We start from the raw sequence: 12,253 nt of genomic DNA on the forward strand, positions 1-12,253 counted from the left end.
ATGATTTCTTTCAATTAAGGCCTGGCAGATGTGGTTAATGGAACAGAGCTGTATTTGCTATATACCTGCTGCTGTACCAAAAGACACATTAATCACCCCTTGCCTTCTCCCTCACTACACTACTTAGTGACTTCTGCCCTCCAGACCAAATTATGCTGCTCATGGTTCAGCCAAGTTACCTCACTCACATTTGGTTTTCCATTCAGGTTATCCTGTACCTCCAGAATTACCTGCACTGCAATATAAAGAGAGGTTTAAAATGTCACAGGGATTTATCTGTCAGGGGAAAAAGCAGGATCTGGTTGTGTCTCCCCTCTGATTTGGGAAAGAATGGGCTCCAAGAGTGTGTAAATGTCCAGGGCAACTCCAGGGTGGTGTGATGGCACAATGATGCATGAGGGGAGAGGGCAAACAATGCTGATAAAAACCCAGGGCTGAGATGATACTGCTGGGGAAAACACTCCTTGGACTCCTCTATTAAAAGACCTAAAGAGCCCCTTGCTGCCTTTCCAAGATGTGCAGTGGCCACACACCACACTCCAGGCTCACGGTGCCTCCCAGATGCCAAAGAGCAGCTCCAAGCCTGGCTGCACAAAGTCCTGCTGAACACACACAGCTAAGGAAAAAGGGAGTGAAAATGGGGAAGGAATAAAAATTAAAGAAGTTGATCATATAAATAAACTAGACTCCTAAAAAGGATTTTCACAAATTAAGATGAGGTTCAAGGTAACAGGGTAGTCTTGGAAGATGAAAATGAAATCCAAAATTTCCATAATGATCACCCAAGGGAAAATGAGTTCCCATATACATTCCTCAGAACAACATTGTCTCCTTGAAATCCACTGCAGCCAAGGATGTATTTACACAGCCTCCTGGATAACCACTCCCTAAACCAGACCTTGTTTAATATAAAAACCAGAAGGTTCACTTTGCAAATGCCATTGCTATGTTGGGTCAAATATATTCAAATACTTGGGCTGAAAGCTGTTGTTGCCTCCCAGTGACAGGTGCAGATTTTTGCCTGGTTACTCTGAGAAGGATGCTCAGTTTTCACATCTTGCCACTGTATAGACATGCAACACCACAAGGCAGAGGGCCCAGCTGGGTTAACACTTCCAGAAGAACCCTGATGTTTGGAGATTGCAGTATTTTCAGTGCTGCCACATCCAGCTTTATTATTGTACCAACACAGTGCTTTGCATGTAACTCATGCTTAGGAGATGACTGATGCTGCAGCTCTCTACTTCAACAAGGGACAACATTTGTTCTAAAACACTGTCATTCATACCAAAGTAATCTTAAAAACAAGTAAGAACAGGCTGTCACTCAATATGCAAATAATTGAAAGCCAAAACGTGAGTTTTATGTGAAATTCAAACACTTAGCCACAATCCCTGATTTCTGTCAAGCTCAGTCATACAATAAGATAAACCCTGTGTGGTGTGTACCCTTTCCTCTGTGCACACAGCTGCCCCTAAGTACAGCACAAGATTTTTTTTTTTTTTAAATGACATTCAGCAATTAAGTCACAGCCTCCTGAACACAGTAAGCTTCAAATGTCTTGGAATAATTTTTAAACTTCCACTGCAGCAAAGAGTGAAAAGGTAAAAATCCTACCATGTCTGACATTAAGGAAAAGGCTGAAAAGTCCATGGTACCAGTTTGTTCCAGAAGGATATAAATGCAAACAATTAGTTTGTTTTAGAGGTATTCTTTTACAGGTGTTTCCTAGATAAATTATAGGAGCTCTGCAGAAAAGGACCTGGGAGTCCTTGGGCACAAACTGAAGCACAGGAAATGCTGTTTAAGCATAAGGTATTTTTTTAATTACTTTTTTTTTTAAAACTAGGTCACTGACTGAGTGACTGAACAGCAGAACAGGCTCCCCAGAGGCATTATGGAGCCTCTATCCTTGGAGATTTTCAAAATTTGAGTGAATAATAAGGTCTGAAGAAACCTGCTGTAGCTGAGCAGAGGGGTTGGGTTAGATGATCTCCAGATGCCCTTTCCAAACTCAACTATTTTTGATTCTGTACCTGTTCCAGTCCCACCTGCAGCTGTAAGGAATTGGCCTTCTGTCTTTCACCAGGAATATTTTAACGTTCCACTGCTGTGCTGGGCTACCAGCACGTACCAGGTGAAAAGCAGAGAACATCCTGACAAGCATCCTGCAAAGGGATGTGCCGTCCTCTGCTCCTCCAGCTCAGGGCTGATCATTTATTACTGAGAGACAGAGGACAGCTTTACACCTGCTCATGCAGACACAGAGACAGCCTTTACAGCAGAGGTGCCCACAAGCTACAAGAATTAGGTGGAGACCAACAATTCATTTCATACAAGACAGACACTAGAGCTGAACAGCTCCATTTCTCACCACAGCAATTCAGGCTGCAGGCCCAGGGACTGAAGCAGACCCTGAAGAACCATGAACTGCCTGCCTGCTGCCAGCTATCAATAACAAAATGCCATCAGAGCTGACAGAGACACCTGCAATGTTACAAACTGACCTGCAATTCCACTTCAGTCCTCCTCCTCCCATTTCTATGACAGAATAGAACCAATTTCCCACTCAGCAGCATGGTAATTACGTATTAAAAAGCAAACAAATTGCACGTGACAGTCCCCTGGAAAAAAATGATATACATGGAAAAACCATTTTAGTTTCCTTAGGGCCATTCTGGTAACAACAGGCTTGGAGGGATGCAATTAGTACCCTGCAAGCTAGCATAAGAAAAGGCTTAATTTAACCTATCAGACCTAAAGAATAGCTATAGAACTTAGAAGTGAAACCAGAAATCCACACAGGACTCCCACAGCTAGGAATTTTTATGATCAGGAGTTCTAGAGTGGTAATTCACCTGTGTTGCATTCTGATTTTTGCTTACCCAGAAGGGCAGGCATTATTTTGGACCACCCTGCAGCAGCTGAGGTTTATCAAACCATGCAGGTCAGCCTGTGGCTCTTTAGCAGTTCAGTTCTCTGTACCATGCAGGAAGAAGCAGACAATGCTGGGCAGGTTAATTCTTATTCTCCAATAATTATTTGCTGGATTGGTGTCTCCCTTTTCAATATAACCTGTTTTCTTCTGCACAGAAAGTCCCTATAAATGTTTTGAACCGCGGAGAAAGTTCTTACATCACCCTCAATCAAGTTTGTGGGGGAAAAAAAAAAGCATTATAGCAGCCTTAATGCAATGCTACACTGACAGCAGAGACTACCAATAGAGAAAGTAAAAAACTTCCCTGCAATATTCACTCTGCTGTGACCATGTGGCACATGGTGGAAAGCAGCTCCTTTTAAATCAACCCAGCCTACCAAGGGAATCCCCACAGAGGAAGATCTGAGTGTCAGGAAGGAGCTGCTAGAGGTGACAACATGGGCTGCAGCTCAAGACAAAGGGGATGGAACCACCACACCCACCGAGCCCAGTGACAGGCAGCCTTTCCCACAGCACCGTGGCTGACACAGAATCCTTCACAGAGTTTGGGTGAGGTAAGGCTCCAGCCTTTTTTTAGATGTGGGCAATTTGCATTATACTGCAGGCATACAAAAAAAAGCCCCAAACCATTCCAGACAGCAAGTTGTTCCAGCACATTTTGACTTTCCAAGTACAAAGCGAAGGAAACATTTAAAAAACATGACTCGTAAAGCTTTTGCTGCTCCCTGTTAAGAATTGCTGTCATCAGGACAGCATTTTTTGCATGAAAAATGTTTATTGCTAAAGGTCACAGAGCTGTCTCTTTCAAACAAATTAAGAAATAAATGGCTGCTGACACTTCCAGGTGATGATTCATCTGCCCAGGAGCTCCAATAACACGGCCACAGCTGCCCCTCAGGTTTGCTGCAGATCACAGCAGCCACCAGCTAACCCAGAAACCTGTCTTCACTCTGCTGTCACTCTGTTAGCCAACTGCTTGGCCCCTCTTCGTAGACACACCAAAAATTCCTTACACTCAAGCTTCAAACCAGATGAAAAACATATGAAAATAACATCTGTCAGGAAAACCACTGTTTGCAGCAGCCAGGTTTCCACACTTACTACTCCTATTATTACCAAAGTCCTCTTTTCTTCATGCGCAGCCAAGATTCTCCGTGTATGAGATACAGGAATGAAAGAGGCTGATGGGTTAGCACCAATATCACCATTCCCAGAAACCAGTGAAACAGCAGAACAAGACAGAAACATTCCAGCACCTCAAGGGCAGCTGTCAAACCCCAGCACATTTAACCCCAGCACAGAAGAAATGCTGGCAGGAGAGAGAAAGAGAGTTTCCTTGCCATGGAAGGCCAAGCTATTGAAGATTATTCTTTAAAGAATTATTCAAGTTCTAGAGGTCTGTTTAGACAACCCTCAAGTGAAAGGCCAGCGTGAGATATCCAATGTTTTATCCTGTCAGAGTAACATCTCAATAAAAAAATTAGTAACAGATTTTTATTGAGTGATTATCCTTTCCATCTCTGGCTTTTCACTGGAGTTTATGGTGACTATTTACTGATCTCTTCAGGGAAGGAGATGACATTTACTGTTTATACTATGCCCCTCTGATCTCAGACGTGGCCATCCAACAGTGATTCTGTAACTTTAAAAGAAAGATGCTGCTACAAATTTAGGAGACTATTATTTCAAACAGAAGCACAGAGTTCTTGAAGACAGAATACTTTGCAGACAATGCTGAGGACCAATCATTTATGATTTGCAAAGAGAAATCAAGGAATTTCTTCTTGTTCTTTTTACTGCTCTCCAGTTCTGTGGCACAGCTGTGATGATCATCAGCTTGGACACAGAGTTCTTATTAGCCGCCCAATTTAATCATAAGAAACAGATAACCAGAGCAGTTGCCTAATAGTCCAAATCCAAGAATGTGCTCTTTTCAAACATGTAACAAACATATAAGCAAAAGCTTTCCTGGAACTTCTGCTCCTTCATGCATTTCAGTTTGAAGCAATAAACTATCAATTCTCAGTTACTGAGTTGAAGTGTTTGCCATTAGGGGGGGTGTTGTTTGTTTTTTCTTTTTTAAACAATGGATAAATTACAACCAGAAATCTGTAACTATCAGCCTTTCAAGTCAGGATCATGTGATTAGGATTTAAGAGCCCTCTAAGACTAAAGATGTATTTAAGCCCATTGAGGGATGTGGAAGCCAGCCCCAGTGTGGTTAAGGAAGAAAAGTGCAGATACAGAACTGACAGCACTGAAGGAAAGATGTTTCATCATAACCAGCAATTGTCCCAGTGTGCAGAAATCAACTGTGCTAGCAGGAAAATACTGGTTTAAAAAAAAAAACAAAACAAGCAAGAAAAATCCCCCCCAAGCAAAGAGAGCCCCTACACCAGTTTTTATTAACACACCCTCTCCCCTTCACAATTCAGCTCATTGTCCAGCACCTGGAGTCTTTTACATCCATTTATAAATAGATGCTGTACACAAATGAATCTCAGGTACATCCTGCAACCCCTCTTTAAAAGATGGATGACCAAGGGAGAAGAGTTTTTGTCTTATCAGAGGCAGGTGGAACAGGGAAGAGAGAGCTGGACAAACAGCACAGGTACAGATTGAGGAGCAGGGGTGGAGCCAGGAGGGCTTTCTTTCACCTGGTCAGGGCACATCTAAAGAACAAGGAAAACAGACCCACAGGAAACTAGATTTCATGACTTCCCCTTCTCTGAAAAGAAACCCATTTGTACAATTATTTGTGGTTACAGCATGAGCCTGTCTAATTTGCTTCTAGACTGAATAGCAATAAAAAGACCTTGTCAGGAGGGTGGGTTTTCCTTCTCCTCACCTTAGCCTGAAAATCCTCTAAAGAAATAGTTATTTCATGTAACATTGATCTGTTCAATGCAGCACATCTTGCTTGCAAACTAATGAGAGAAGAACTTTAGACCAAGTACTACAGCTTTTGGGTAGTGCCTGTTTGGAAGTCAGTACAGGTCAGGACACTAAATATTCACAAGCTTGTTTCCAAGCTCATTTAGGAGCTTCCTACATGTCAGGTTTCCAGAGATGCATCCTTTAGGATGTGTATAGAAAGCTCTTTTGCCTCACTTGAGTAATATCAGGGGCTTGAACTCTGCAGCTCATAGAGCTAAATAGTCTTAGTAAATTTAGAGGAGAAAATAGAATTGCTAGATCTGACCATAACCCCTCAAAGTCACTGTGCCCTCTGGGATTTCTCTATCTGTGTAACATTGACATAACAGAGGCATTGATTCCTCCTTCACTTGCCTTTTCCACCACAGCAAGGGTGCAAAACACAAGGCAAAGCTTCGTCTGCATCAGGGACCATTTAAATGGCTCAGAGAAAAAGATCTCAGCACACATTGCTGCTGCAATGACAAGTGCTTGTTCCATTGGTGGTGATGTGTGGTGCCAGTGACTCCACACCTCTGCAGACAGCACTTCAACCCAATCCAAGGTGACTACTCCAGGAAGTGCAGTATAAAATATTGAGGGAAGTTCCTAGCAAGAGAGAGAAGGTTTGGAATCTGCTCGTTTATTTTCCAGGAGCATAAAATTCACGAAAAAGGCAAGCCAAATCATAGGCAGTCCCAGGTGGAAACCTTTTATCAAGGATTCTTTTACATGTTCTGCGTCAAGAAAGGAAAAAAAAAAAAAAAAGCAGAATGTAAGGAGTGAGTTATTCCCATCTTTTGGCTTTTTTTTTTTTTCCCCCCTACTTCAAGAGTCAACATTTAAAATTTTACATTAAGGGTTACACAGGCCCTTAGCTGAATATTAAAACCAGCTTCCCTGGCTTTTCATATTGCCCAGAACACTGGACAGTCCATGGCAGCAGCAGCTCAACCAGCACACCCTGAGTACGGAACATAAATTTTCTGCTTTCAGATGTACCAGAGCGAGATTCCCCTGAGCTCTGCTGCTGGCAAGTAAAAAACCTCAGGTCATTACACACATATTTGCAAGTGCATTGATCCCTTAGGTAGTGAAGCCTGGTGAGGACGTCACATAGAAAGCATCCTACCTCTGTCACTGAAGTCATCCACCAGCACGATCTCTGCCACCAGCTCGGGAGGGGAGCGGTTCAGGACGCTGTGCACTGTCCGCAGCAGGGAGGACCATCCCTCGTTGTGGAACGGGATGATCACACTGGTGTTTGGGAGCTTCTCCAGGTACAGCTTGTTCTTGCAGCTGGACACAGACAGAGCAAGTCAAAAGGTGCTGCCAGAACACACCAGACACACCAAAAAACACCCCAAACACACCAGCACTTCCATATTAATTACCAGCAAGCAATTTAGTTCGTTCTTTACTCCTCAAAATGATGCAGAGCGCAATAATTTTCTTAATTTTGTAACAGGGGTAATGAACTCTTGCCTTGTGAGGTTGGTTTCAGGGTAGTTTCATAAATTCTGCGGTATGAAGTACAGTATTTACTTTCCTGCAGGTGTGGCCATAGGAGGACTTTACACTCTGTTAAACAGGTAACCTCTAAGGCCACACAGCGACCCCATGTAGTTAAAAAACACCCAGCAGCTCTTCAGTAGGGTTCAAAAATCTATTCCAACCCTGGAGCCCGCTGTGTCCAGAACAAACCAGTGCTAGCTGTGCAAATGGAGATGTGTGCAGGGGACAATGACAGTGCCAGCAGGACAAGTTGCCCTGGAGCAGGGCAGGCAGCTCCCACATTGCTCCCTGGCCCTTGCACGGCTCCCAGGCTGCTGTGCCCTGCCAGGCCCCGGGAGGCTGTCACTCCCTGCACAATTCCATGCACACAGGCAGCAATTCCTTCCCCGGTCCCCGGAAAGGCAGACGGGAATGAAGGCAGCTCTGGCAGCAGCAGCTTTTTCCTGGTACCTTTCCCAGGGCACAGAGAAAGATGCACCTATGCTATACAAGCTCAGTACATCTGTGCCTACAGGAAGTTACTCTGGTGCCTGTGTGAGAGGACAGTAACTTATTCTGGGTGTAATGAATCGTCCTGGGGTGCTGCCAAGAGCCTGCAGGCTGTGGCTGCAATGCACAGATGCAAGATGCAAACTGAAGCTGCAGGCACTGCTTTCATCCAGCCCTTGGCACTGCCATCCTAACCTTCTTCCAACAGCTACTAGATACAGTTCTGTTCCAATATGAACCAAGAGCCCTCAAATTATTTCTAACTCGTCTTAAACTGGAATTCTCATTTTCTGACTAACTTTAACAAGTGGGAAACTTTAGCTATTAAGTTTAACCATTAAGCGTGGAGAGAAATTGCTTCCCCCTCCAGCTACTGTATCTACAATTGCTTTACAAGACCTGCAAAATTAGTACTTAATATTAAAAACCCTAGAGGCGCTTAAAGGGACTGTTATCAGAGGAAGACACGAGTGTTGAAACAAACAATTGTATGTGTGCACCAGGCAGATCCAGTACATGCTGTGCCCCAGCTCCCCAAGTCCCACAATTAACAGAAAGCAGAGCAGACACACTATTTAGTATATTAAAGTCCACACAAACCATCTCACACATCAGCTGCTTCTTTGTCCTTCCCTGCCCAGGGCCGCTGTTGGGGAGAAGCCCAGCTGTGCCCCAAAGCTTAGGGCAAGGCAGACGATGCATTTTTCCCCAGCACACCTTCTCCTCACCCTCCCTGCTGTCTGTGGGCATGTCTCCAAACTCTCTTTTACCTCACTGCATGTAAGAGGCTCTAAAACACAGCTCCCTTCTTTCTGGAATACTCTTTATGGACTTGTAACTTTATGACTAGATCTCAGCCTAACTTTGTTATAAAGCGCCCTCATCAACCTCTCCAGTAACACAAACCATATCATTTCATGTATATCTTTTTTTAATGGGCACAGAGAATGCAGAGCTGATCTTTCTAGTCATAAATTCCTTCACTGCACATCCCCACTATGGGTAACCCTGCTGCCTGCCCAGCTAAGCCCAGCACCCATTAGGCACATGCTGTTTATCCACTCCTCGAGGCCCCCACAATTACAGATTGCTGTGCTGGGGGAAAGGATGTGTCAAGCAACAAGCAAACCACTGCAGCAGCACCATTAATCACAGCTTAAGTCGTTGGTGCCCCAGACACTTCACTTACTAATTTTATCTGAGGCTGGAGTTAGAAGTTTCCCATTTTAAAAATTTTTAAATAGCAGAATTAGCAACACTGAGTCGGCAATTTCAGGAAACACTGGATGTGAGGTAACACATTAAACCCTCAGATTATGAAATATTGTAGTTGTCTGATGTTTAAGTTCTCAGAGCCCAAGGCAGACACTGTAAATGGGGGCCAGGTGGAATTTAGATTAGTAAGCTCAAACTGTATTTCCTAAAACTTGAGTATGGGCTGATCCACAAACATCTTCAGTTACCTGATTTATCTGTATGTTTAAACATTTCAGCTGCATGCCTAAAATATTTATGGAGCTACACCAACTACTTTGTTTTATGTGTTTACATTGAGAGAGGGTGTCAAGCCAGTGTGTTTGATTAGTTTGCTGTGACAGCTGAAGAGGTAATATCTCAATTGTGCAGTTAACAAATTATAAAACCTGACTTCTGGAACTTGTATCTCATGAATGAAGTAGATGCTGAATTCAGATTTACTAAATTGTGATAAACACAGCTTTACGCAAAAGAATCTCAGATTCAAATGTCTAACAAAGCTTTCACATTAAGAATCTCACAAACAGTATTTAAAAACCTCTCAGCTTTGTATAAACAAGGGCTATATCCTAACTGATGCACTTTTGCTGGAGGAAAAGCTTCTGGCTTGACCAAAATCCAGTTCAACACCATCCTACAGCATAATGTCCAAAACCAGATGAACTCTAAAGTCAGCATTCAAATGGAATTAATTTCTACTTGTAAACCCTGATGAGGCTGCTTTTATGAGGAAGATATCCACAAAAATAATCCACAAAGCTGGTAAAACTCTTCATATGTAGTTGAGTGAAGCTACTCACATCTTTTTCAGCTCCTGAGCATTCCACAATCATTTCCAGCTAGTAGCCAACATAAGAACTGGAAACTCTAGGTTACAATAAAGATTTCTTCTGAGCAGGGTTGCAAGTTTGTGGTAATTTTAAGTGTCTTGAAATCAAAAAACGATTTTTTCCCCCAGATTTGATCTCTTCGACTCCCTACTGAAATTACTATACACCATCCTTTATTAAGGAAATACCAGGACCCAGCTGCATGACTATATTCTATGAACGAAGGTACAAGAGTCCATAAAATAAAAGAACACATTCCTGTAGAGGTGATAATTTAGGGCTTGCAAACCTTCACTGGTAGAAATGCAAACTTTATACTCACTTTGGGTGCCTGATGTCTGGAAGGGAACGATTCAGAGAAATTTTATCACTCACAAAGATATTAAAGCCATTTTCCCTGTATGCCTGGTCCACTCGCTCTGCATCAGTCATTGGGTAAGGTTTTCCCTGTTCCCCATTTCCTGTGGATAGACAGAGAGTAAATACTGATCATTGCTGCTAATTAGTGCTTAATGGGCCAGAAACTAATCCATATAGCAAAAAAAGAGAGCATCTTGTAGTCCTTTGAAAATAATTTTATTAGTTTTGTGCTCTGTCTCATATTTAGCACTGGGTCAACCACGTCAATTTAACAATTTTATCTGATAAGCACTTTTGCTACAAACCACTCAGCTGTGCAAATTGAAGGTAAAAGTCTTCCTTCTAACACCAGAAACAGATGAAAGGGTTTTGGCAATGCTGTGAAGGATCTACAGGATGCCTTTTGTTTCACAGGGGGAAGAATCCCTGCGGTTTGAATATCTCCGCACAGATGGATTTGTGCTCTTGCACTGAGGGGCAGAGCCCTTGCAAACACACCAGTGTAAAGCTGTGACATTCCAAATGGGCCTTATTTACAATGCAAGACAAACCCCAGAATTATGGAATGGACTTGCATCAATGTTATAGGCCAGAACGTTTTTTTTATTCTTCCTTTCTGGATCTTCCATTTTTGGGAGAGGTACGTGCACACTTTTTTTGGGAGGGGGTAAATTTTTTAAAAATCAATTTTCCACCTATCATAAAACACCAAGATTCAAGTAATACATTTGCACCTGAAAATAGTTATTGTGGAGTTGAGGAAAAAGGAATTTAATTGGGATTAACACTGTTAAAAGATTAACAGATGAACTGGCTTTAATACTGCATCATGTCAAGAACACCACCCTGACCCTGAAGATGAACATGGTTTACACTCAACCTAACAAATAAAATCAAAGTTACAATCTGTATTAAAACATTTTTATAGCAATCTTACATACCTACACGCTCAGAGTCCCTCCTTATGGCTTCTTTGTTATGCCAGTCCTTTTTCCTTTGTCCATCACCAAAGTAAAGGTCTTTCTTTTGCCTCACGTAAGATGCCTTTTAAACAAAAAGTTGGATATATAATAAATACACAACAAATGAAACCTTTCCTCAGCAGCCTCCCCTTCCTGTAAGAGGAAATTAAACATCTCCCTCAAGGCAAGATCATCACAAGGAAGTGGCTTTTAGCCTGAAAGAGGTGAGGGAGGAAGTGAGTTTTGCTTGTCTTGGAACTTTATCTGTATCTGTTAAATGATATTTTTTCAAGGCACCATCACATATGCAGAACAGTATTTCTTAATCAGAGAACCTATTAAAAACTCCCATTTTCATTTTGAAAACATCCAATACATCTTACAGCCTTTTTGTTAATTAAATAGGATGTAATGGGAGACCTATCGCAGGATCATTATTAATGAGATGCTACCACACCTGAATAAAATCAAAATAAGATTTAAAAGGTCATTTATTAAGACTCTGGCTGCTGAACCCAATTAGAGATTCTATTTCATTATGTTGCTCCTGAAATTCAAAAGCCACAGGTGCTTTGAAAACAAGTCAGCAAATGAAGATCCCCAGTAATCCAATGTCTCCAGCTCACCCCTGACTGCACAGGACGGAGACTCACATTTGCTGAAGGAAAGAGGAGTTGTGAGAGGCACTGCAAAAGCCTTATTGATTCACATCATGCAGGAGAAGGCAAGTGCAGCCCCAGAGCAGCTGAGCTGCTGAAAAACCACACACTCCTGTCATGGAAGGGCTCATTTGAACTCACCAAACATAAATATCAAAACTGTCTGCTTAACCTGCCTTGTGGTTTTCCAGCTGTCCCATTAAACAGAACTGATCTCCAGCGAATTCCTACGTGGTAATAACGCTCCTCCTTCTAATCATTCCCACTAAATAACCCACACTAGAGCACACTACCGTCCTGTGAAATTTTTGCCTCTGTTTTGCAAGA

General features: G+C 42.4%; 1 protein-coding gene across 2 annotated transcripts in view; it reads right to left on the reverse strand.

The window, feature by feature from the left end:
• Positions 1-12,253, reverse strand: part of GALNT10 (polypeptide N-acetylgalactosaminyltransferase 10) — a 77,013-nt gene that overhangs the window by 26,981 nt on the left and 37,779 nt on the right. For both annotated transcript variants that reach the window (XM_040078228.2, XM_040078227.2), the window contains exons 2-4: positions 11,247-11,349; positions 10,268-10,406; positions 6,987-7,153 (exon numbers count right to left, since the gene is read on the reverse strand). In XM_040078228.2, coding sequence (XP_039934162.1) covers positions 6,987-7,153; positions 10,268-10,377 — 277 coding nt within the window. In that variant the 5' untranslated portion in view covers positions 10,378-10,406; positions 11,247-11,349. The remainder of the gene's footprint in view (positions 1-6,986; positions 7,154-10,267; positions 10,407-11,246; positions 11,350-12,253) is intronic.

Source organism: Hirundo rustica, chromosome 14 (genome assembly GCF_015227805.2).
Source record: "Hirundo rustica isolate bHirRus1 chromosome 14, bHirRus1.pri.v3, whole genome shotgun sequence".
NCBI lineage: Eukaryota > Metazoa > Chordata > Aves > Passeriformes > Hirundinidae > Hirundo > Hirundo rustica.